This window comes from Hyperolius riggenbachi, chromosome 8, assembly GCF_040937935.1.
Source record: "Hyperolius riggenbachi isolate aHypRig1 chromosome 8, aHypRig1.pri, whole genome shotgun sequence".
Lineage (NCBI taxonomy): Eukaryota > Metazoa > Chordata > Amphibia > Anura > Hyperoliidae > Hyperolius > Hyperolius riggenbachi.
Genome location: NC_090653.1, coordinates 33,330,195 through 33,357,087, shown reverse-complemented (window position 1 = coordinate 33,357,087; position 26,893 = coordinate 33,330,195). Strand labels below are relative to the sequence as shown.

The window sequence follows — 26,893 nt, the reverse complement described above, 5'->3', positions numbered from 1 at the left end:
ATGAAGGAGTTGTTTGGATTTAAGAAGAAAGGGGAACAAGAGAAAATTGCAAGCATTAGTTTATAATCGACTTTACGCCTCTGATACCAGAGGGGAAAAAATCTATATCTCATCACAGATTCACTTAGAAGGGTCATTATCAGCCAGTCTGGCAACACATACCAAAACTTTGAGATGATGAGCCCCATAGTGAATCTACTTAGGTGATGACCACCCATTCAGGAATGGGTGCACAGGGGCACTGCAATCATTCATTTCACGTAACACAAACAGTTACACACACAACAAAAGAGAGGCCTCGGATGCAACAGAACATCTAAACAACACTCATGGGTACGATACCTATAATGTCAACCTGAGACTGGTCAACACTGACTTATCTATTATACATATTATATGCCATATTTATTGATATTTTTACATGAACACCATTCCAAATTGATAGTTTGTGTTATGATGGGGTGACCTAAAATGTTCTGTTAATGACCAGAGGTCTCTTCTTTTGTATGGACAACAATGAATGAACCCCGAGCTTGGAGCAATAAGCACAGAGCAAGCCATCACTAACGTTGCATAACATGGACAAACAAATACAAACAACATCTCCAAGTGGACTGCCCATATCCCTTTCGGAAAATAGTTTGGGATGATGGGAGCATGGTGGGGAGACGGGGTCATGTATGTCAGATCACGCCAATGGGATCTGCATACTTTCAATTTTTTCTCTACCTGCTGGTAACTATTCCTCCTCTTGGCGCCAGCGAAGTTTTTCTTGGGCTTGGCTTTGCCCACAGTATTTTTCTTATTTTTCACAGGGGTGTTTCGTTTGGCAGGGGTGTTTCGTTTGGCCGGGGTGTTTCGTTTGGCCGGGGCCTTGCCCACAGCACCATTTTTCGGCTTGCCGGTACTCTTGGCAGGAGGAGGCACCTTTGGCTTCGACTTGGCTGGTGGCTTGGCTGGTGGCTTGTGTTTTTTGGCTTTGTTTTTCTGCCCGTGGCCAGGGCAGATAAGATTGTGAGGAGGGTATGGGATTTTCAGGGCAGGTAGTAATAATGGAGAACAAGTGACACACACACACACAAAAAATGGATTGGAGAGAAAGAGAGAGAGAAACATGGCATGAATACAACATGTGATGACCAGACGACGTTCAAAGGAGGCAAAAACTAGGTGTCGCCCAGCAAGGAAAAAAGTGAGGAGACTTGTCCTTATCTTATCCAAAAAGTTACAAGGACCTTTCCCAATATCCGATGGCTGTGATAAGTGATATTTTGCACTGTATTACTACAAAATTCCCATAAATTAAGACATGAAATAATACTATATTTCAATAACAAAACACGGGACTCAATTTACTCTAAATTTATAATGTTCTCAGATTTCATGGCATCACGAGTAACAAACTTCTGATTACAGAACCCTGAATTCTATGCTTGTAATTCATGAAAACTCTAAGTCAGAAAAGATAGCTTGCTACAGATGAACTCCAAAACTATAGCAAGCTCAGTTCAGAGAACTGCAGACTACAGTAAATTGAGTCCAAGAACAACCACATGCAACAAAATGCAATTGAATAGATTGTGCATAACATAACAATGCAAGACAATTATCTCGATGCAAAAAAAATAAACAAAATAAAATGAAACTTGTACAATGATTGGACATAAAGACTGTGAAAAAAGGTAAAGTGGAGTACAAAAATGAAGTCCATGCATTTAATTACTGAATACATGTAAAATGAAATAAACAGCATACCTATATACATAAAGGCATAAACAGAAATACAAAACAAGAAAATAAAGTAAAAAAAAATGTAAATGAAGTACAGATGAACGGGTGTATATATATATATATTTGGGATCATTATTAATAAATGAAAAACATGCAACAAATATGAATATGTAAAATATAATAAATATGTATTTAAAGGGACACTGTAGGGGCGTCAGGGGAAAATGAGTTGAGGATACCCGGGGCTTCTAATGGTCCCCCACAGACATCTTGTGCCCGCGCAGCCACTCACCGATGCTCCGGCCCCGCCTCCGGTTCACTTCTGGAATTTCAGACTTTAAAGTCTGAAAAACACTACTCCTGCTTTGCCGTGTCCTCACTCCCGCTAATGGCACCAGGAGCGTACTATGCATGCCCAGTATGGTCTGTGCCTGTGACGTGCGCTCCTGGTGCCATCAACGGGAGTGAGGACACGGCAACGCAGGCGCAGTGGTTTTCAGACTTTGAATTCCAGAAGTGAACCGGAGGCAGGCCGGAGCATCGGTGAGTGGCTGTGCAGCCACAGGATGTCTGTGGGGGACCATTAGAAGCCCCAGGTAACTTCAACTCATTTTCTCCCAACTCCCCTACAGTATCCCTTTAACTATTAGTTATGATTGTTAATACAGTAAAATATGGAACACAAGATAAATGCTCTGAGATGAAGGAAAGGAGGAGATGAAATGAAAATGAATGATATTGAGGAAAGGAGGAAGAAAGGACCAGAAGAAAGGAGCGACAGATTACCGTATATAATCTGTATATCTATAATTGTTAAATGAGATTATGACTATTTATATTGAGGATGAGCATATGACTGACCAAATGACTTCATTAATTATAGTTATCAATATACTGAAACTAATAGGCGTGGAAAAATGAGCACTTCAAATGGGAATTAGAGGATCAATTAATTTTCTAATAAGAAAAAAATATATAAACTAGAAGACGTGCATATTAATATATACGATTACAAATGATTAAATGAAATAATTAATTAATAACGATATAATTATCGGTACAATTAAATAAATGGAAATGCTTCAAATAAATGTATTACATCTTGAAATTATATTTAACCCTTTAGCAGATATTTTGTTTTATTTCTTATTTGTTACATTTCCTTGCTACTAATTAGGACTGCTGTAATGTGTATTTAGGGCCACTTGTCACTAGGGGGCAGTGTGAGACAATAACAGAGAACTTCTGCTTTTAGTTTCTATATCCTCTGCAAGCAGAGAGACATCAAAGCATTCCAAGAATTTACAGCACGAGGAGTTCTGCCAACTGAAGTCTAAAATAGTGCACTATCTCAAACAAGATAATTCCTTTTGAAGCTGCTAATTGGTTGATAAATTATTACAATTAACATTTGGGGTCTATTTATATAAAAAAGAGGAAAACTGATTACAAACTATAATTTCTTACATCTCTATCAGATCACTTCTACATTTATAAAGAAGCAATGAGATTTTTTACAGTGGTGACCAATGCTGTGATTCCCAGCTGTAAATATTCTAAAATGGCAATTTGAAATAGCTTTCATTTGAATGTAGTCTCAGACTGGAAGTAACAACCAGCCTGATCACTATAGAAAGGTCCTCATTGCCTTTCCTTGTAGCTATGGATCTGCACATTAAACATAGAAACCAATAATATTATCCAAGTTATTGGAGGTGATGGTGAACACTGTTGCTTTTTATGTATAAACTAGTCTACCTAAGCTCATTTAAAAACGGGCTCTAGGTAGCGATACTGCCGCCACCGCCGCTGCATGTTAGTGCGCATGTGCGCACCCGCTCACCGCGCACATGCCCGCCCTGCTCCCTGGCCCATCCTCCTGTCCCAATGGTTGACTGTACTGCGCACATGCCCGCCCTGCTCCCTGGCCCATCCTCCTGTCCCAATGGTTGACTGTACTGCGCACATGCCCACCCTGCTCCCTGGCCCATCCTCCTGTCCCAATGGTTGACTGTACTGCGCACATGCCCACCCTGCTCCCTGGCCCATCCTCCTGTCCCAATGGTTGACTGTACTGCGCACATGCCCGCCCTGCTCCCTGGCCCATCCTCCTGTCCCAATGGTTGACTGTACTGCGCACATGCCCACCCTGCTCCCTGGCCCATCCTCCTGTCCCAATGGTTGACTGTACTGCGCACATGCCCGCCCTGCTCCCTGGCCCATCCTCCTGTCCCAATGGTTGACTGACAAAAAAAACACGGACAAACAGACACGGAAAGAGGATGACGCAGGGACAGTTAGGTTTTATTGTATAGTATTAGTAATTCGCAAATTAGAAACATGGCAATCTCAGAGATGAATGCAGATGTGTAATGCAAAAAAAGAGATGGGATTCAGGACTCAGGGAGCAGCTAATTGCCATTTATGGTAAATGTCATATTTATAAACAAATTAGGAAGAAAATTTAAATAAAGACGCAAGAAAAATGATTAAATGGATGGATGGATGGTTGAATGAATGAATGAATGAATGAATGATTGAGTATGTCATATTTGTAAAGAAGTAAATAGAAAAATAATGAATTAATCTGTGAATGTGTTAACAGCAAGAGGAAGGAAGGTAAAAAAGAAGGAAATAAGAATATATGATAATGCTGCAACTATATGAAATATGATACATGCAATTGTGTACGGTACAAAAAAATGATCACCTATTCAGATCAATAAATATTCTCAACACTTAAAAAGTAGAGCTTTATAAGGTATTTATAATATTCCCCGCTATGACAGTTTTATGACAGCTCATTAAAGGGACACTTAAGTCAAACAAAAAAAATGAGTTTTACTCACCTGGGGCTTCCAATAGCCCGCTGCAGCTGTCCGGTGCCCTCGCCGTCTCCCTCCGATCCACCTGGCTCCGCCAGCAGCCACTTCCTGTTTCGGTGCCAGGAGCTGACAGGCTGGGGACGCGAGTGATTCTTCGCGTTCCCAGACACATTAGCACCCTCTATGCTGCTATATGGTATATGATATATGCTATAGCAGCATAGATGGCGCTATTGTGGCCAGGAACAGGAAGAATCACTCGCGTCCCCAGCCTGTCAGCTCCTGTCACCGAAACAGGAAGTGGCTGCCGGTGGGGCCAGGAGGATCGGAGGGAGACGGCGAGGGTACCGGACAGCTGCAGCGGGCTATTGGAAGCCCCAGGTGAGTAAAACTCATTTTTTTTGTTTGACTTAAGTGTCCCTTTAATGACTAGACAGAAATGGAGAACATTAAAAATGATAAATGGTAAACGGAGAGTGAAGGAAGTTTGGAAAGTCATAATAAAGATGAAGCATCATGTGGCATACAAAAACACGACATTGGAAATGGTGATGACATGCACAGCATAGCACATTCCATAACACTGTGAACAGACATGCTGAAAACCTACAAGATTTCATGCTAACCAAGGTTTTTTCCACGGGGTAAAACAAAGTTGTCCTTTTCAACCCCTACAGAATTTGAACAAAGCATTTGCTTTTTTATCTTTTTTGCTAAAACTGGATCTAGGCTAAGCACAACGTTGACCCTGTTCCTGGCTGGGCAGCCTCCGTTTGACATTGAAACATTGCGGATGGGATGAGATGAATTGACACACGACACCATGATGCACAGACTGACACCACCACGGGTTACCTGCTCAACTGCACCCCCTTCAGGGGCACTCTCAGTAGGTGGGTTAGGCGTCCCTTCCTCCTTATTGTCATAATAGTATGGATATTCGTAATACTCCACCTCTTCCTCGGCATACTACATAATGCGGGAGGGGAAAGGATGTTAAGCAAAGAGAGAAGTATAAAATAGGTGCAATTATGGGAGGATATTTACAAAAAGTTTCGCAAGGTCCTTTCTAGATTGTCTCCTGGCTATTTTTGCCTTTTTAAAGCATATTTTGGGTGATTTACCAAAAAAGATGTGAAGTGTACAGCAGTGAGGGCAAACTGTTGTCAAACAGCCAATCAGGTGCAAATAATTTGCTATCTATTTAGAGCCCCAATTCAGTCAGTTCATTAAGTTGATTATTATTATTTTAAATAAAATTTGCATAAAACCTATGGTAAGAATCAGCTCAATTTCACATTCAGTACATATTCATGTCACATTCTACCTAAGGTGTGGCACTCATCTGATTTGTATGCTGTGAAACTCTAATAGGGCCCTCTCCACTTCATGTTTTCTCCTAAGTTTTCTCTTAGGAGATAATAGTCAATTTTCTGCTTTATCTAACTTTTCAGCACTTTTGAAATTGAAAAAGTACCAAAAGTAGGTAAAAAGTACTATCAAAATTATTTTGAGGCGTTTCTTGCTCGCTGGTGGTTTAGATGACATTATATTGATAATGTGTTAAAATATTACCTAGGAGAAAACTCAGGAGAAAAAGCTAATTGCTTATGAGCTTATAGGCCTTCTTTATTTCACTTTGCCCCATATGCAATTAACTTTTTCTCCTAAGTTCTCACCTAGGTGATACTTTTTTCATCTTCTCTTTAAAATCACTTTTAAGCATTTTGCAATTTAAAAAGTATCAAAAGTAGTAGAAAAAGTACTATAAAAATGATTTTGTGTATTTTCTAGCTTGATCTGTGTTTTAAAGCAGTATAAAACCCTGACATAATATTCAATAAAAACATGTTTTCCTACTTTTTATATGCCATACGGTTATCATATTTGCTTTTGTGCATAAGTATTATTATTCATTTAGAAATTACAAGTTACCAAAATACACTTTTTTTGCTCTGAGAGCTGACTCTGCATTTTATTCATAACGTGTGTTTTCATATTGTATTGTACGGAGAAATGCTTTCTGAGTGTCTCTCTGCGTTCAGGAGAGTCTGCATGTCAGAGAAGTGTTTACATTCCTCACTTGATACAATTAAGTAAACACAAGATTATATTATCTCCAGTTTGGATGCGTCCAGCTTTCCCTGCAGGGAGCTAGTAAGTCCCTTTGAATGCTGTTCTAGTAAAAAAAATGGTGGTAGTATATATATTATGCTGTAAATAATCTTTTAGAGCAAAGAAGAAGTGCTGGGTTTCATTCCGCTTTAAAGGCATTTTTTATTTGACGACAAGGTGTAAAAATATCAACTAAGAAGAAAAAGTGAATTGGACATGGGCCACTTTCTCTTAAGTTTTTTCCTAGGTGAAAGTTCCACACCTTATCAATAAAAAAAAGCCTATATGCAATTCCATTTTTCTCCTAGGCGACAATCTTTCATCTTTTTAAAATAACTATTCAGCATTTCCCAATTAAAAAAGTACCACAAGCAGTAGAAAAAAAGTACTATCAAAATGGTTTTGTGTATTTTATTGCTTGCTGGAGGTTAAAAGAGGTATTTAACTGACAAGTTATGAAAATATCACCTGGGAGAAAAGTTAGGAGGAAAAGCTAATAGCCACCAACAAATAAAGAAAAAAAATAGAATAATTTGGCAGTACTATTGTGAGGAAACGCGGAAAAGCCGCCGTCTCTCGAGGTGAGGCGGCTGTTTCCGCGTCCAGCATGGCGTCACAACGCGGAAAAAACGCCGCATGCCGCATGGGCAGTGCGGCGGAATCCGCATTGGTAACGGCGGAATCCACATCAGAGGCGACCCCCGCATTAGATACATTGCAAAACAGTACTGGTGTGGCTGGGACTGATAGTCCACCAAGATTCAGACTTACACGCGCGCGAGCACTGAGGCAGAATTTAAATAGCAGTTAGAAGGGTGTCGGCTGACCAGCTGGGTCAGCTGACAAATTCCACTGCTCCCATTGGACCAGCAATTAGGGAGGTCCTGGAAAGGTCCTAGAGTATATATACTGCTGGTTGTTCACTTGCTCCTTGTCTGGCGTTGCGTTCACATATGTGGGAGCACCCAGATCCGTAGTTAGATCCGTTAGTGTGCCGGGACCAGCTGGAGCTGTAATCCTACACTAAGCTAGATTCTGTTGATAGCTAAAGTACTAGTTTGATTGTGATTATCTGTTATGACTTTTGCCTGCCTTGACTATCCTCCTGAACTCTGATCTTGCACCTCGATATTTCTGATACTCTGTTGCCGAACCCCGGCTCGTACTTTGACTCTGCTTCTGCCTCCTGATTTTGTACCCCGATATTTCTGATACCCCGTTGCTGAACCCTGCCTGTACTCTGACTCTGCCTTTGCCTCCTGATCCTGTACTTTATCTGTCCGTGTGTGTACGACCTGGCTTGTCCGACCTCGAGAACCGACCTTACCGTTAGAGGCGGTTCCTCGCTCTGTTAGCGATCCTTCCTCCTGAGGGTCACTTTCAGATATCCCTTCCTACTGTCAGTCTGACTCCTCCCGTCTTGGAGAGCTCAGGTCTGCGGAAGGAATCTGTGCAGTACTCCTTACTGCATTGAGGCCTTGTCCTCTTAATGTTACAGTTACACCAAACACTACACTCTATTCTGGTGATCAGAGGTTAGTTTGTATATCGGATTATCGGTGAGACTGCAGTTCACTTATAATCTGGTATATATCTGTATTTCCGGTGATACTGCAGATCACCGGTAATCAGATACTCTCTGCGCCCACCGATCGTTACAGAACGCCAGACCAAAAAACAAAATGGACGCAAACACTGGTCGTCTGGGTATGCTTGCCACTTCGGTGGATAACCTCCATCAAGCACTGGGCCAGCACAAAGCTTTGATTGATGCCCTTTCAGGCTCTGTGCAAACCCTTCAGACGTCAGTTGATTCAGTGCGATCCCCTCCTAGTGATGACATACGTATGCCTGTACCTGATAAATTTTCCGGCCACAAGTCTGACTTCCGGAATTTCAAGAGTAGAGTGTTGTCATACTTCGAGTTAAGACCCCGATCCTCGGGGACTGAGACCCAACGGGTCATTTTCATTAAAACACTGTTAACTGGTGATTCCCAGTCCTGGGCATACAACCTGTCCCCCACTAATTTAGCTCTGACCTCAGTCGAGGAATTTTTTAAGGCTATGGCCGTAATATACGACGACCCTGACCTTGCGGCAACTTCAGAGCGGAAGCTCAAACTTTTGCGGCAAGGCAGAGGGTCGGTCGAGGATTACGCAGCAGAATTTCGTAGGTGGTCTGTTACCGCCAGATTCGACAATTTTGCTCTGATGGATTATTTTCTATCTGGGTTGTCGGAGGAGGTCTCTGATTTGATGCTAACCTTACCCGAGCCCGCAACAGTCGATGAGGCCATATCATCGGCCATCAGAGTCGATCGTCGACTACGCCATCAGAGGCAGACTAGGGGCAGTCACCGGGTCAGGGTGACTTCGTATGTGGCACCTTCTGGTACACCCGCAGTAACGGCATCTCCACCGGTGTCACCCTCTCCAGCCTCACCACCACCCGAACCCATGCAAATTGGTCGATCAAGATTGACCCAGGTGGAACGTAGGCGGAGAATAACAGAACAACTGTGCCTGTATTGTGCAGAAGCAGGGCACAGGGTGCGAAACTGCCCTAACAAGTCGGGAAACGGGTCTGCCTAGGAGTAGTGGGGGGTGACACCCTAGGCACTTCATTCTCACCCCAAAAAGAGAAGAAGTTACTTCTCCCCTGTACTATTACGTGGGATGATAAGTCTGTGGACACTGAAGCTTTTATTGACTCTGGCTCAGCGGCCAATTTTATGAACCTTAAATTTGCTCGGGAGTTGGGTATTCCTCTCACTCCAGTAAGTCCCCCCATTCAGGTCACGGCAGTAGACGATTCCCCGCTGCAACGGGATCGTCCCCTGTCTCAGACTCCGCAGGTGAGGGTTACGATAGGGGTATTGCATGGGGAACAGCTACAGTTTTTCGTTTTGAACATGTCAACCTCCACTATTATCTTAGGCATGCCTTGGTTACAGGCCCACTCTCCACAAATCGACTGGGCCACGGGTCAGGTAACCAGATGGTCTGATCGTTGTCACCAACAGTGTCTAGGAAAGGTGACATTGGGTCAGACCAAGGTGTACGTGGAGGGTGTTCCCGAGGTGTATTCCGATTTTTCTGATGTCTTTTGTCCCAAGTCTGCTGATCAATTACCTCCTCATCGCCCGTTCGATTGCCCCATTGATCTCCGTGCTGGTTGTATGCCCCCTAGGGGTCACCTGTATAACTTGTCCGGTACCGAGAAGTTGGCCATGCAGGATTACATTCGTGACAACCTGGCCAAGGGGTTTATTCGGCCCTCTCGGTCACCTGCTGGGGCCGGTTTCTTTTTTGTTAAGAAAAAAGACGGGGGTCTTCGACCTTGTATCGACTACCGAGGTCTCAATAAAATCACGGTGAAAAATCGCTATCCGTTACCATTGATAGACGACTTATTCACGCAGGTCACTACTGCAAAGATCTTTTCTAAGTTAGATCTGAGGGGGGCATACAACCTAATCCGCATTAGAAGGGGCGATGAATGGAAGACGGCCTTTAACACACCCGACGGGCATTACGAATACTTGGTGATGCCCTTCGGGTTGTGCAATGCGCCCGCCGTCTTCCAGGAACTAATCAATGAGGTATTCCGGGAGGTATTGGGTAAATTCGTACTGGTATATCTCGATGATATATTAATTTATTCCAATAACCTCCCCGAACACAGGGTCCATGTGAAATTTGTCCTAAACAAATTAAGACAGAATAGACTCTATGCCAAGTTAGAAAAGTGTATTTTTGAGGTGACATCCGTCACGTTTCTGGGGTATGTGATTTCTACCTCAGGTCTGTCAATGGACCCCGCTAAAGTCACAGCTGTCCTAGAATGGCCGCAACCTGTGGGTCTGAAAGCCCTCCAGAGATTCCTGGGTTTTGCAAATTATTATAGGAGGTTTATAAAAGGGTACTCCACAATCATTGCACCCCTTACCAGTCTTACAAAAAAGGGGGCAGATACTACCCACTGGTCTCCGGAGGCTCAGAATGCATTTTCTAGTCTGAAAAAATTGTTTTGTTCCGCACCAATCCTGAGACATGTCGACACCGCTTATCCGTTCATTGTTGAGGTCGATGCCTCGGAGGTCGGGGTAGGGGCTGTGCTGTCTCAGCGATCAGGGTTACAGGGAAGACTACATCCCTGTGCGTACTTTTCCCGTAGGTTCTCTCCGGCGGAGAGAAACTACGATATAGGCAACAGAGAGCTCCTGGCCATTAAATTGGCATTTGAGGAGTGGCGCCACTGGTTGGAGGGGGCAGAGCACATGATCACTGTTTACACCGACCACAAGAACTTGGAGTACATCGAGGGGGCTAAGAGGCTTAGTCCCCGTCAGGCCCGGTGGTCCTTGTTTTTTACGAGATTCAGGTTTATAATCACATACACTCCAGGTAGCAAAAACATCAAGGCAGATGCCCTCTCCAGGTGTTTCGAACCTGAGACAGCACAGCCCCCCACTCCTGAATCCATCATTCCGCAGAAACTGGTGTTAGCCGCCACGGAGTCTTGGGAAGAGTGGACAGAGATCTTGGGTCCCTTTCAGCAGGAGGTTCCTGAAGGGAAACCCGAAGGGGTCTTGTTCATACCACTACCATTCCGGTTACAGGTTCTGCAACTCTTTCACGCCCATAAGAATGCTGGTCATCCTGGAGCTGCCAGAACGCAGGATCTGATTGCCAGGTGTGCTTGGTGGCCTTCCTTGGCAACAGATTGCAAGGAGTATGTTAGGGAGTGTGCGGTGTGCGCCCAGAGTAAGCCCTCCCGGCTGGCACCTGTAGGAAGGTTGCAGCCTTTGCCCACCCCGAGTGAGCCATGGACCCACTTGTCCATGGATTTTGTGGGGGAATTGCCCAGGTCTGAAGGCATGTCGGTCATTTGGGTGGTAGTCGATCGGTTTAGCAAAATGGCCCATTTTGTGCCCCTGAAAGGACTCCCCTCGGCTCAAGAACTGGCTGAATTGTTTATCATTCACATCTTCCGGCTGCATGGCATTCCGGAAGACATCGTGTCTGATAGGGGAGTCCAGTTTGTGTCTGGATTCTGGAGGGCATTTTGCCACCAAATGGGCATGAAATTGTCTTTCTCGTCAGGCTACCACCCACAGACCAATGGGCAGACAGAACGCATTAACCAATCCCTGGAGCAATTCCTGAGATGCTACGTTGCTGAGGCGCAGAGTGACTGGGTGAAATTTTTGCCCTTCGCGGAATTCGCTCAAAATAATTTAAAGAATTCCTCGTCTGGGTTTTCCCCATTTCAGATTGTAACAGGGAGGTCACCCAAATTTTCCCCTTTTCCAGTTGTCTCGTCTCCATTTCCAGCACTGGAAGATTGGCAGAGATCACTCAGGGACAATTGGGGAATTGTTAAGGGGAATTTACAGAAGGCGTTCCAGAGTCAGAAGGGTCAAGCAGATAAGAGACGGTCCGTGGAATGGAAGTTTCGGCCAGGGGATCTAGTCTGGGTGTCCACGCGTCACTTGACCCTGAAGCAGCCATCTGCCAAACTGGGTCCCAGGTTTGTGGGCCCATTTTCCGTGACCAAGAAGATTAATAATGTTACTTATTCCATTGACCTTCCCACCAGCATGCGGGGGGTGAGGTCTTTCCACGTATCCCTTCTTAAACCAGCAGTCCAGGTGGGTCCCACTCCTCCTCCTCCCGTGTTGGTGGATGCCCAACCCGAGTACGAAGTGGAGAAGATCATAGATTCACGTACTGTACAGAACTCGGTACAGTACCTCGTACATTGGAAGGGGTACGGGATTGAGGAGAGGCAATGGGTACCTAGGAACCGCATGCATGCGGACGAGTTAGTGAAGGAATTTCATGCTGTACATCCCGAGAAACCTGGTGGGAGTTGTCCGGAGTCCACTCCTAGGGAGGGGGGTACTGTGAGGAAACGCGGAAAAGCCGCCGTCTCTCGAGGTGAGGCGGCTGTTTCCGCGTCCAGCATGGCGTCACAACGCGGAAAAAACGCCGCATGCCGCATGGGCAGTGCGGCGGAATCCGCATTGGTAACGGCGGAATCCACATCAGAGGCGACCCCCGCATTAGATACATTGCAAAACAGTACTGGTGTGGCTGGGACTGATAGTCCACCAAGATTCAGACTTACACGCGCGCGAGCACTGAGGCAGAATTTAAATAGCAGTTAGAAGGGTGTCGGCTGACCAGCTGGGTCAGCTGACAAATTCCACTGCTCCCATTGGACCAGCAATTAGGGAGGTCCTGGAAAGGTCCTAGAGTATATATACTGCTGGTTGTTCACTTGCTCCTTGTCTGGCGTTGCGTTCACATATGTGGGAGCACCCAGATCCGTAGTTAGATCCGTTAGTGTGCCGGGACCAGCTGGAGCTGTAATCCTACACTAAGCTAGATTCTGTTGATAGCTAAAGTACTAGTTTGATTGTGATTATCTGTTATGACTTTTGCCTGCCTTGACTATCCTCCTGAACTCTGATCTTGCACCTCGATATTTCTGATACTCTGTTGCCGAACCCCGGCTCGTACTTTGACTCTGCTTCTGCCTCCTGATTTTGTACCCCGATATTTCTGATACCCCGTTGCTGAACCCTGCCTGTACTCTGACTCTGCCTTTGCCTCCTGATCCTGTACTTTATCTGTCCGTGTGTGTACGACCTGGCTTGTCCGACCTCGAGAACCGACCTTACCGTTAGAGGCGGTTCCTCGCTCTGTTAGCGATCCTTCCTCCTGAGGGTCACTTTCAGATATCCCTTCCTACTGTCAGTCTGACTCCTCCCGTCTTGGAGAGCTCAGGTCTGCGGAAGGAATCTGTGCAGTACTCCTTACTGCATTGAGGCCTTGTCCTCTTAATGTTACAGTTACACCAAACACTACACTCTATTCTGGTGATCAGAGGTTAGTTTGTATATCGGATTATCGGTGAGACTGCAGTTCACTTATAATCTGGTATATATCTGTATTTCCGGTGATACTGCAGATCACCGGTAATCAGATACTCTCTGCGCCCACCGATCGTTACAACTATGTTTTGGCCTTTTCCAGTTGCAGAGTGCTGAACAATTATTTCAACAAGAAAATGAAAAATAATGTCCTAGGAGAAAACATAGAGGGAAAAGTGAATACTCAATTCACTTTTTCTCCTAAGTTTTCTCCTAGTTGATATTTTTACACTTTATCATTAAAATGCTTTTTAAGCCACCAGCAAGCAAGAACATTTCCAGCATAATTTTGATAGAACTTTTTCACCTACTTTTTGGTACTTATTCAATTTCAGAGTGCTGGAAAGTTACTGTATATACTCAAGTATAAGTCTAGAAATTTAGGTCTGATTCACTTCATAAAAGTGTAGGGGTTGACTTATACACGAGTCACAGGCAATACTGAGCACACTGAGTAATTTGTGCACTAATAGTGACATTCCCATTTGCAGCAATTTACCCCGTGGTAAGTGATACTTTGAGGAAAGGAAAAGCCAAGAAAACACAGGTCTGAAAGTCCTGGCTACAGCAATTAACAAGGAAAGGGGCGGGGAATTACTGGGCTGCATAAAAGGGAGTGAATAATTGCAGCACTTGGGGGCCTGGAGGTGGTATTGGCTACACTAAAGGGACAGGAAGGATTAATGGCTGCATTACTGTATACAGTGCAGTCATTAACCCCTTCTGAGCCCCAAGTGCAGTCATTAACTTTGCTGGGTAGACTTATACTTGAGTCAATAAAATTTCCAGCTTAAGAGGGTTGAATATTGAAGTCGACTTATACACAAGGTCGACTTTTATTCGAATATATACGGTACTTTGAAAATAATATATAATAAAATAATAAACTAAAATAATATCCTAGGTGAAAACTTAAGGGAAAAGGGAATTGAATAAAGGCCTATGGGTCTAATATCAGCATTAAAAGACTGGCTACTATTTTTATACTACCATTTAACTATTAAAAGTTAAGTTTTATTATATAAACTTGTGACCCCAATTTCTTTACCTGTAATCTATGTAGATAAAGTGTCCCGGGGTTGGAGTTTGCCAAGACACTATCTGCATTAAAACAACACTAATAAGTTAATTTGTTCCATTAAATAAATCTAAGTATAATATATTAGACTATGACTGTAAACTATGGTTGACATTGCATTGTGAGCCCCTCTGAAGGACAGTTAGTGACATGACTAGTCCAATGTATTCTGTGAAGTACTATGATTGTAAACTATGGTTGACATTGCATTGTGAGCCCCTCTGAAGGACAGTTAGTGACATGACTAGTTCAATGTATTCTGTGAAGTACTATGGGATGTGTGAAGACTGTATAAATAAATAATAATAATGACTGGGGCTTTAAATTCCTGTACACCTGATGTCTGAAGTGACCATAATGTAACATCATTCACTGCCCATCTTCTTTAGTTAATCACCCCCATTACTATCAATGTTTTTTTCACCATGCAAACGTCATCTTATTTTTCAGTAAAATAATTTTCTGCGATATCAATCAAATGTGCGTATTGCAATACAATCAAAGCATGAGGTTTTGTAATACAGAAATTGTGCTTTCAAACCAATAATCCTTTGCAACTCTTTGTAAAGCTCCCCCCCCCCCCTGCTGGTAAGAGATTTTCTTTGGGTTGAGTAAAGCAGTGACACATTGCAAGGACTTCATATCTTTCCACAAATGTTATTTCAATTGTCCTTTATAGGCCTGTACCCACCTCGCAATTTTTACAACAATTTTCCCAATGGTCGCCGATTTTTTTTTTGAGAAACGAGCAGTCATACAGGGTACAGGCGCATGATCACGCAAACGCGATCGCTTAAAGTCTTTGTGTAACGTCGCGTGACGCCGCCCATACCCACTGGCCAGAAGAAGAAGGAAGATGGATCAGGGAAGCGCTCGTTTCCAGGGAGACATCGCTGGATCCATCTCCCTGCATCGCACACTATAGAGATGTGATCGTTCAGCATTAGCAACGGACAGAATAAAGCAAGTCGCACTGCGGGTTAGAGCCATGGTGCAACTGTAACAATAAAAATTCACATGGGACTTCCAGTCCACTTCTGGGAATCGCAGGGTAACACACAGCAGCCTTTGCAAGTACCTTTATTTTTAAATTATAAATGATTAGCGCAGAGTCCAAAAACAGAAGACGAGTTTTCAACAAAGAATAAGAGCGGGCAAATCTCCACCACAATAAATATTGGGGTCACGGCACAGCTCTGTAATGATGGATACCCAGAAAAAGGAAAGAGGCTTACTAGCTGGTGACAACCCACATTATAAGGTTGTATCAACGATTTGGTAGGACATCAGGAAGCAACAGTCTGTCCAGGATCCACCAATTCAGCAATGATTCATCTCACGAATGGATATCAGTAAACATCATAAAAAACAAAACAAACGGCCACTCTAAGTGCAGGGGACGCTAGTTTGCGAAACCGGCTGGGAAGGAGACAGACGGCACCTTTATACTGTCCTTTACTGCTGACTCATACACGTGTGCAACTTTCTCGGGGTTCCCATTGCATGGGCGCCGTATGCAAGTTTTCTTTTTATGCTATTTTTTATGCTGTTTTTACTATGAAAACTCTATATTAAACGGTTTACACTTAGAGTTGCCGTCTGTTTGTTTTTCTTGTTTACTACTGATATCCATTTGTGAGATGAATCATTGCTGAATTGGTGGATCCTGGACAGACTGTTGCTTCCGGATGTCCTACCAAATCGTTGATACAACCTTATAATGTGGGTTGTCACCAGCTGGTAAGCCTCTTTCCTTTTTCTGGCTATCCATGAATGCAGAGCTGTGCCGTGACCCCAATATTTATTGTGGTGGAGATTTGCCTGCTCTTATTCTTTGTTGAAGACTCGTCTTGTTTTTGGACTCTGCGCTGATCATTTATAATTTACCTGGTTGTGAACTCTGGACATTCTTCTTCTTCCAGCAGCGGCCAATTTGTTTCCTTAGCGCTGATACACATATGCATACCTTTAGTTTTAGCACAGAGCTCACAAGTCATGTGAGTGAGGCCTAGCATCCACAGAGGTCATCTACTTTATTGGAGGCAGTTTACTATTAATAGGTGTGGCCTAGTCTGCCCCTAACCCTCCCTCTGCTAGGCTTTATGGGAAAAGGTTATGGCTAGGCTAGCAATTACCCCCTTCCACCCACTTCACTTGTCTATAGGAGCAGTGGGAGCTGACTAAACAGCCACTAACCCACTGTCCACAAGGATTTATGGGAGGGAAACTGGTCTGAGTTAAATACTGATTGAGGGGGCTAGCAGTCCACTGTTTCTCCATTAAAATTAGGAGATTCTTTATTACAATCACAAAAAAGGAGGGGACAAAATAACATCTGTTGGGTCGCAACAGATGTAAATACTAAATCCTGCTATTAAAGGGAATGTGTACCGCTTTAAAAATAAAAAAGTCAGATACTCACCTAAGGAGAGGGCAGGATCCCCCGTAGCAGTATTCGACCAGTTCGGTCAAATACTGCCACTTCCGCCGCCAAAGGGATGTTTCGGAAGCCTTCGGGAGCACTCGGGCTCCCGAAGACGGGCCGCTCCATACTACGCATGCGCGAGCGCCCTCTATGACGCAATCGCGCGTGCGTAGTATGGAGCAGTCCGTCTTCGGAAGCCCGAGTGCTCCCGAAGACCTCCGAAGTCCCTGCAGCGGCGGACGCGAACGGGGGTGCCAGCGCAGCACCGAGGGCACCGGGAGAGGAGAGGGAAGGCTCATTAGGACCGAGCCTTCCCTCGCCTTAGGTGACTATCTGACTTTTTTATTTTTTCAGCGGTACCCATTGGCTTTAAGCAATAACAAAATATAAAATATGAAGAGCACCAGGAGGCTATGGCAAAATCATTTCGTAAATTACTAGCAATAATGGTTGTGTGTGTGTAAATTTAAAGCCTGGCACATTAGAAGCAAATGCTCACTCTCAGACAGCACTCTGCCATTTAAATTGGTCCGCAGACAGCCTGTCAGCCAATAAGAGATACAAATACCGTATATACTCGAATATAAGTCAAAGTCATGTATACGTCTACTCCAATGATTAACCTTCTTAAGCTGGAATTTTTTATTGACTCAAGTATAAGTCCACCCAGCAAAGTTAATGGCTGCAGTTGGAGACCAGGAAGAATTAACAGCTGCACTAGGGGACTAGGAGGAGGAGTTAATGACCGCACAGCATAAATTATTGCAGTCATTAACCCCACCTGTCCCTTAATTGCAGCCAAAAACTCCTCCAGGCTCCAAAGTGCAGCAAGTATTCACTCTGCAGCCCAGTGTTTTTCCTCTGCCCCTTTCCCTATGAATTGTTGTGGCCAGGACTCTCAGACCGGTTATCTTGGCATTTCCTGTATCAATACACTTACCACTGGGTAATTTGCTGCAAATGGAAATGTCACTAATAGTACCCACATTACTCAGTGTGCTCAGTGTTGCTTGTGACCCGCATATAAGTCAACCCCTATACTTTCATTTAGTGAGTCAGACCTAAATTTCTAGACTAATAGTAGAGTATATACGGTACTTGCACCTGTGTCTGCAGTACCAAATTTAGCAGAAGCAAGAATCGGCCATAGACAGGAATTTAGCCAGACATTTGAAATAAATCAAACTGAAAAAGTACCCTCATATTCTGCAGTCTTATTATAATTTATTCTATTATATTCTATAATATTAACAATAATAGCTATATTTTCATGTATTTTTGGTGATTATTACCAGTTCCAGACTGACCACATAATTATTTGCATTCATTTACACAATCAATTTAATAAACTGCTGGATTATTTATTTATACTAAGACTTTTTTTTATCTGTTCCCATGTTTCGATTGGTAAGTGGAGATTGGACAGCAAAAAAAAAAGTGGTGCATTACCGTAATGATGTGCAAAATGTAGCAAGAAATATGCCTGGATTACTCATAGTACCCAATCAGAATCTAGGTCATTTAAAGGGAACCAGAGACGAAGCACCCTTGTGTCTTTTACCATATATATCAGTAAGAACATTAGAGAAAACACTTACCATGCTCTCTGTTTCATCCTCGCTGCTAAAAGTGTTATCAGCTGTGATAAGAATCCCGGACTGAGCATTCAGTCTGGCTTTGCAGGGAATAATTATAGCGGAGTCATTATAGCAGAGCCACAAAGGGGCAGGCTTGGGCTTGAAAAGACACCAGAGAAGACAGACTCAGCTATAATCTTTCTGTAGCAAAGCTAGACTGAGTGCTCAGTCGGGGATTCTTATTAGAGCTGATAACAGTCAGATTAAACAGAGAACAATGAAACAAAGAGCAGATTAGGTGTTTACTGTCATGCTCCTACTGATTTATAAGGTAAAATACATGAGGGTGCTTCATCTCTGGTTCTCTTTAAGCTTAGGTTAGAAAGCTAAAGCCTGTATTTGATCAGTTGCAGGTTACAGTGATACACCAAGGAGTTGTTCACACTTGTGATGGTGTCTGAACTGGCCCTGATAGGTCAATCGTAAAAGGATGAGGAACACTAGACCCAACTCGCAAAGAACGGGAAGCATTTTCAAAGAGTACATTTTGAAGGAGTGTTAAATTCCAACAGAACATTTCCGGGCAACTGTCATTATTTTTACCTCTGGCCTGGTGGGAAACACAAATATGAAATAGCTATTTATGAGGTTAAAGCACATGTGACAGTTTTTCTGTTTAAATTCACTGTAATCCTGTTCTGGTTCAGAACAAGACAACTTATTAAACTTTCCTCACATGCTCTGTAAGGTAACATTTATGCACCCAACACAAACATTCTCCTTATTCTAGTGGGTTTTATGTTTGTCTGGTTATTGTGGCAGTGGTTCAAGTGAACCCTATGCAGCATAAGCAGAGGCGTAGGGATCATCATAGCAGCCATAGGGACTGCTAACGCGCCTTTAGCAAATAGCCTCATGAAGACCTGCAGCAGGCCCCCTTAATTGCAGAGTAAGCAAGTGGAGCGCTGGCACAGAAGTTACATAATCTCTATGACTACAGTGCCCTCTCTTGTCACTAGAGGGCACTGTGATCATAAAGACTGTGACACTAGGAAGAAGGAAGATGTCATTAGTGGAACCCAAAGAGTTATCAGTGTTCTCCCCAGGCTCTTTTAGCTGGGTGGTCCACCCAGCTAATTTTGGTGAGCACCCCGCTGTCATCAGCTCACCTCCTCATCCTCCTACTATGCTGTAAGCAGAGTTGCGCCGCCCCTGCATTACGCCCTGCATGCCCGGCTATTTTTTCATGTCACCCGGCTTGAAAACAATTCTGGGGAGAACACTGGGTATGTTACTGTCTAGCACTCTGCTTGCTTACTCTGCATATGGGGGGAGGGGGGGTGCCTATATTTCAGGGGGGGTGGCAAATCTGGCTCCCTATCTTTGAGGGGGGTGCTAATCTGGCTACCTAAACTTCAGGCTAGTATACCTCAAGGCTACTAATCTGGCTACCCATACTTCATGTGCTAATCTGGCTACCCATACCTCAAGGGTGGTAATCTGGGGAGGGCAGGTGCTAATCTGGCTACCTATGCTTTGGGGGGGGGGGGGGGTTTAATCTGGCTAACATTCCTTTAGGGGGGCAAGAGGGTGGTAATCTGGCTACCTATACTTTTTGAGTTGAGGGGGTGCTAATCTGGCTTCCTATTCTTTAGGGAAGGGGTAAACTGTCTACCTATCATTTAGGGGAGCTAATCTGGCTACCTGTACTTGGAGGCAGGGGAAATCTGGCTACCTATACTGGACTACACTTACTGCGGGGACCTCTGTTTATATATAACGTGTCTACCTGTACTGGGGATGACCTAATATTGGGTGGGGGGGCTACCTGGGGCAAAAAGTTACCGTATAAAAAAAATTGAGGGGTACAATAAAAATGTTGCTATTTGGCCCCATGATTCCTAGCTACGCCCCTGAGTGTAAGGAAGGGAATCCTGCGCTGTCAGTTCATATGTGTAATTTTTCTCATTTCTCACATGACCTTGTAGTTATATAATAAGTCATATCATCCTTTCTGTGCTCTGCTACTGAGCAGAAAGAGGGCGGGGTTTAATAAAGAAGGGCGTGTCATGATGACATGCCTCTCTGTCTATCTCTAAGCTGCAGTAAGTATAAGCATAAAGTATAAAGTAAATAATCACAGGTTACCATTCATTTAAAATGACATGCCCGAATTCTAAACCATTCCAGAAATTGGGGCAACTGTATCTAGACTTGAGATGAAAGAAGAGTGAACTTCAGAGTTTCCCCATTGGTCGGTTAAGCCATCTATCACATTAAAGGACAAACAGAGAGGCATGAAATGTCAGAGAGGAGGGACTTTCTCCTGACACTGGAATGCGTTCTCTTGACATTTGTAGTAAAGCAGATGTACTTCAACTGGGTGTAACTCTGGAGTCCCAAAAAATAATTTTGCCATGCAGATTTTTCCAAACATAATTTTTGACTCTATACTTTATTACTACTGTTTATACTCTGCTTATATTGCCCAAGTGTTTTCCTGGGTCATTTTAAGGCCAATTCAAAACAAAACAAGGTATTCAAAATGATTAGGTGTGGGTGGACCTTTTCGTAGAACGCATAAAAAAGTGTGAACAAGTCCTTTGGATACCAGCTAAGCACCTTCACCAGCATTCTCTCCAACACCTACAAAAAAACTTGAATAGAGTGTTCGTTGTAAGGGGGGAGCATTCATTTTGAATGGTTGCATTGGAGCATCTCACTCTTATTTAAATTTCTTTAAAACTTAAAGGACCTCTGTCGCAAAAATCTTAAAATTTAAAATATATGTAAACACATACAAATAAGAAGTACGTTTCTCCCAGAGTAAAATGAGCCATAAATTACTTTTCTCCTATGTTGCTGTCGCTTACAGTAAGTAGTAGAAACCTGACATTACCGACAGGTTTTGGATTAGCAAATCTCCACATGGGGGGTTCACAGGGATTTCTTTATTTTCAAAATGAACTTAGTGAATGGCAGTTGCTCCGTCCAACTGCCAACAAAAGTGTATGTTGAGCAGGGAGGCTGGCCAGCATCTTTGTATTCATCCTTTTCAGGGAGTGTCTTTATAAAGAATAAAGGCCATGCTGAGAATCCCCTATGGAGAGATGGACTAGCCCAAAAACCTGTTGGTAATCTCAGATTTATACTACCTACTGTAAGTGACAGCTACATAGGAGAGAAGTAATTTATGGCACTTTTTACTCAGGAAGAAACAAGCTTCTTATTTGTAAATTTTAAGATTTTCGCGATTTAAAGATATGAAGAACTTTCAGATATTGCTACTGCCACTTTATGATTCTTCAACACAAGAATGTCTCGTCATAGCAAATGTCATCAAACAACCTCCAAGTTAAGATACTTGTTTTCTACTGGCTCAAATAAAAAACATTATTTTATTAATTACGAGTATTTCTCATGGAACATCACTTTAGAAATAAAAAAAATTAAGTACACATAATAAGTCAGTAAGAAGCAAGTATCTCTATTTGGAGATGGAGCATACGTTATTCAGATACTTCCCTAGCTCTTGATTGTTTACAGTGTAGACCCACGATTTCTATGTTGTTTCTTTCAGATCAAATATACAAAATTTGCCCACCCACTCCAAGGTGAGAGCGGCAGGCAAGTTTTGTGTATTTCGTGGAAATTTGTGAATTTCAATCTGTTCCATGAACAATATAAGAAATGCACATAGCAACAATTTGCAAGGCAATCTCCTGTCCATGGTTAGAAGACTGGAGGCTAGCTTCTGGAGGGCAGCAATGTGTAGTGTAGAGACAAAATCTGTTCTCAGCAGTTTATGATAAATCTGCCCCTAACAGTCAGCAACACCAAGTCATATCTTCAAATTGTTTGTCAATTCTGCCTACTAACTTGTTACTAATGGGTGCTGATATAAGATAACTAAATGCATAATACCGCCCAAACCTAAGGTGATGTTAGGATGATGGCAGATACCAGCTTTGAAAGGGTATTAAGCCTCCAATTTAAATCATTATAACATGTGTCCTTCCACTGCCACATGTCAGAAGAAACTAAGAAAATTCAGGAAACGTAGAAAGGCTATAATATTTATTCCTGCATCTCTTAACAACATAGCATTATGTTATCTGTATACTGTAGTGACCCACCACTATGCCCTGATTAGTTTTCTACCTGATTGCTATTTGAACCCTACTCTGTAAAAGGCATGGTGACCACACCTCGTCTCACTGGTGGCCAACAGGAAGGCATGATGACCACACCTCATCTCACCGATGGCCAACAGGAAGGCATGATGACCACACCTCATCTCACCAATGGCCAACAGGAAGGCATGATGACCACACCTCATCTCACCGATGGCCAACAGGAAGGCGTGATGGCCACACCTTGTCTCACCGGTGGCCAACAGGAAGGCAGGATGGCCACACCTTATGTCACCGATGGCCAGCTGGAAAGCAAGATGGCCACCCCTTATCTAACCAGTGGCCAAGAGGAAGGCATGGTGACTACACCTCATCTCACCGGTGGCCAACAGTAAGGCAGGATGGCCACACCTCATCTCACCAACGGCCAGCAGGAAAGCAAGATGGCCACACCTCATCTAACCGGTGGCCAGCAGGAAAGCAAGATGGCCACACCTCATCTAACCAGTGGCCAAGAGGAAGGTATGGTGACCACACCTCATTTCACCGGTGGCCAACAATAAAGCAGGATGGCCACACCTCATCTAGCCGATGGTCAACAGGAAGGCATGATGGCCACACCTCATCTCACCGGTGGGCAACAGGAAGGCATGTTGACCCCACCTCATCCCGCCGGTGGCCAACAGGCCTAAATCAACTGCAAACAAGTTATACAAATGTTTATACTATACAGTAGTTAAGGATGTAGAATGGGTGACAGTTCTCTACTATCTACTAGGCATAATGTCATGACGTTCTGGATTTGTTATGGAAGTGATGACTTGTGAATACTTTCTGTTCAAGAAGGCCATCCTACACCTGCCATGGCTTAAGGAAAATACAAAGAGGTAACAATTTCATAATATACTGACATCGTGGTTACAGGAATGGAATAGGTCTGCCACGGAGGAATGTATCTCAGACCTTCACCCGCAAATGCCCCCATACTTACATCTTGCCTGGTATTGGGGTCCTGGGCCTGTGGCGCATTTAGCAGGGCAGAGTCGCAGTCCGGACTGTAGTGTTCACAGTAGTCATAAGCTGCTTGGTGATTTTTCGCTACAAGAAGCTGCTGAATATCACCCTGGAGAGGAGAAGAGTCGATATTGTTAATTTACACAGGTAGTTTAGAGGAAACAAACAAAAGACATATGGCTGTTTAGTGACATCATGAGCCCTAAATGATCATTGTTAGATCCCACAGCAGAGACTCATTCTTAAAAGTAGATACCATCTTACACATAATGTACCTACTGCCAATGACCTCTTCCCCTCATCTACCATAGTCACCGTTTCCTACTTACGCCAGTTCCGCATTCAGGATTTCTCACCTGCCTCCTTCCTGCTCTGGAACTCCTTTCTCTAAATCATTTTTACACTCTCCATCTTTGGTTGTGTTCAAGCATAACCTAAAACTCACATTTTCAAGCATGCTGAGAACTGTCCTTGGTCCATTTAGCTGGTTACTAAACTATCACTGCCTCCAACTAGTTACACAGGAATAACACAGTTCTTTCTACCGGTAATTTACAACTTACCAATAATAATTCTGCATGTCATCTCACTGTCCATACAGTTCTATGGGGCTGGTCACAGTACTGTATTGTACCTGATTATGTTATTCTAACTCACTCTGTGAGTGCTGATCCCAGAATCCTTTATTTTGATTTATTTTTGATATTCATAAGGCCCCCTGCACACTGCAAATCAGATTTGTGATTCCGATTTGCGTTTCCGATTTACAATTCCGATTTTCCCTGAATGCTATCAAAATAAGAAAAAGAAGGCTGAAAAAACGCAGCATGCAGTACCAATAAAAATCGCAAATCGGAAACGCATGTAGTGTGCAAGAGGCATGACTCAGCTAGAAAATCAGAGAACTAGGTGGTTTTATACGTCTTGCAGTTTAAGAAAACGCTTTTCCCATTGATAGACATCATTTTCACATTGTATTTGGAAGATATACTTTTATATGCTTACTTATGTTTCACGTATCCAAGGGGAAGGGCAGTTTCCCTATTGTCACTGGGTATATTTTGTATGACACTGGATGCATTTTGCATGACACTGGGATGTATTTTGCATGACACTGGGATGTATTTTGCATGACATTGAATGCATTTTGCATGACACTGGGATGTATTTTGCATGACACTAAATGCATTTTGTATCACACTGGATGTATTTTGCATGACACTGGATGCATTTGTATGGCACTGGATGCATTTTGTATGACACTGGATGCATTTTGCATGACACTGGATGCATTTTGTATCACACTGGATGTATTTTGCATGACACTGGATGCATTTTGTATCACACTGGATGCATTTTGCATGACACTGGATGCATTTTGCATGACACTGGATGCATTTTGCATGACACTGGATGCATTTTGCATGACACTGGATGCATTTTGTATCACACTGGATGTATTTTGCATGACACTGGATGCATTTTGTATGACACTGGATGCATTTTGCATGACACTGGATGCATTTTGTATCACACTGGATGTATTTTGCATGACACTGGATGCATTTGTATCACACTGGATGCATTTTGCATGACACTCGATGCATTTGTATTGCACTGGATGCATTTTGTATGACACTGGATGCATTTTGCATGATACTCGATGCATTTTGTATCACACTGGATGCATTTTGTATTATGTCTCACTAAATGGTTGAATTGTGTTAATATAGTGCTTTGTAGCAACCCACATTCTTTGACTGAGGGCCCCCATAATAAGGGTACTGGTAGTCCTTCAGTTTTGGGCCAAACGTAAAGAGGCCAAAAAATTTTGATGTGATCCTTGTACTGACAGGGCCGGTTCTAGACTTTTTGCTGCCTGAGGAAAACTTGTGAGGATGCCCTCCGCTCCCTGATTTGGAATGATCACACAGAACCCAACAATTTACTCTGCTTCATTTAATATTCTCACATGACATGCTGCAGCACACTGTCTGGCTGTGAGACTGGGACAAACAAGCTGCTCACCCTCGGCCACTCCATTCCTCCTTAGTCAGGATAGCAGTGCCACCTCCTCCCTTCTGCCGTGAAAGTCGCATGAAACACTGCTACTCTCCTGCCTCCCCCCTGCTCACTCACTGTCAGACTCCTCACACAGCACAACAAGCTGCTTTCCCCCAATGATGACCTCTTCACCTCGCTCTTCTCTTGCTTCTCTTCCTACTCTGACTGCATGCTGTTAGTGTAAACACAGTACAACATGCTGCCCCTGTAATCTCTGCCCCTGATGCAAATGTCTCACCTTGCTTCATGAGAGTCTGGGGCCCTTGTGTGTGGGGCCCTTATTTCTTTCTTGTGGATCGAATTGCCAAAAATCTTCACCCATATTTCTTTTAAATTTGGTGATATACACAATACTGGCTATAAATAACGGCAAACATTTTTGATAAGGAAATAGTGAACTGTCTAATTATACCTTTATAAATAAGGTCCTTGAACTGTAAGGCTAATAGGGCCGTGTCATGATTTTTATGATTATTTGCCTCCTGTTTGTAATCTATACACTTTACTAATTTACCATGAATGGTATTTGCTGTTTAGGATAAAGAATAATGATAATAATAAGATATTGAATATTTATTAGGAAGTTACACAGTATACTGTATACAGGGCCGGGCCGAGGCATAGGCTGGAGAGGCTCCAGCCTCAGGGCGCAGTGTAGGAGGGGGCGCACAATTCATTCAGCTGTCATTCCTAATTGTGTATGAAGCAGAAAGAAATAAGAAAAGGGGATACATGACAGTGACTGCAAGACAGATAACTAGAGATTAAGATGTTGGAGAGGTTGTGGGCCCTGTGGCACATCTTAGTCTAATAGCAATCCGTATGTGACGGCTGGGGTGGGAGGGATGGAGGGGCGCACTTTGGTGTCTCAGCCTTGGGTGCTGGAGGAACTTGTCCCAGCTCTGACTGTATATATGTAAAAATAATTCTAGAACATCCTCCTTATTGTCAGTCTGCCACATGGTGGCACTCATTTTTACAGTTCTAT

General features: G+C 43.3%; 1 protein-coding gene across 6 annotated transcripts in view; it reads right to left on the bottom strand.

Annotated features, from left to right (window-relative positions):
• Positions 1 to 26,893, bottom strand: part of COL11A2 (collagen type XI alpha 2 chain) — a 235,462-nt gene that overhangs the window by 104,289 nt on the left and 104,280 nt on the right. For 2 of the 6 annotated variants that reach the window (XM_068250195.1, XM_068250194.1), the window contains exons 5-7: positions 23,819 to 23,950; positions 5,412 to 5,525; positions 730 to 987 (exon numbers count right to left, since the gene is read on the bottom strand). In XM_068250195.1, the coding sequence (XP_068106296.1) occupies positions 730 to 987; positions 5,412 to 5,525; positions 23,819 to 23,950 (504 nt within the window). The remainder of the gene's footprint in view (positions 1 to 729; positions 988 to 5,411; positions 5,526 to 23,818; positions 23,951 to 26,893) is intronic. The other 4 variants (XM_068250197.1, XM_068250198.1, XM_068250196.1 and 1 more) reach the window with 3 other exon arrangements.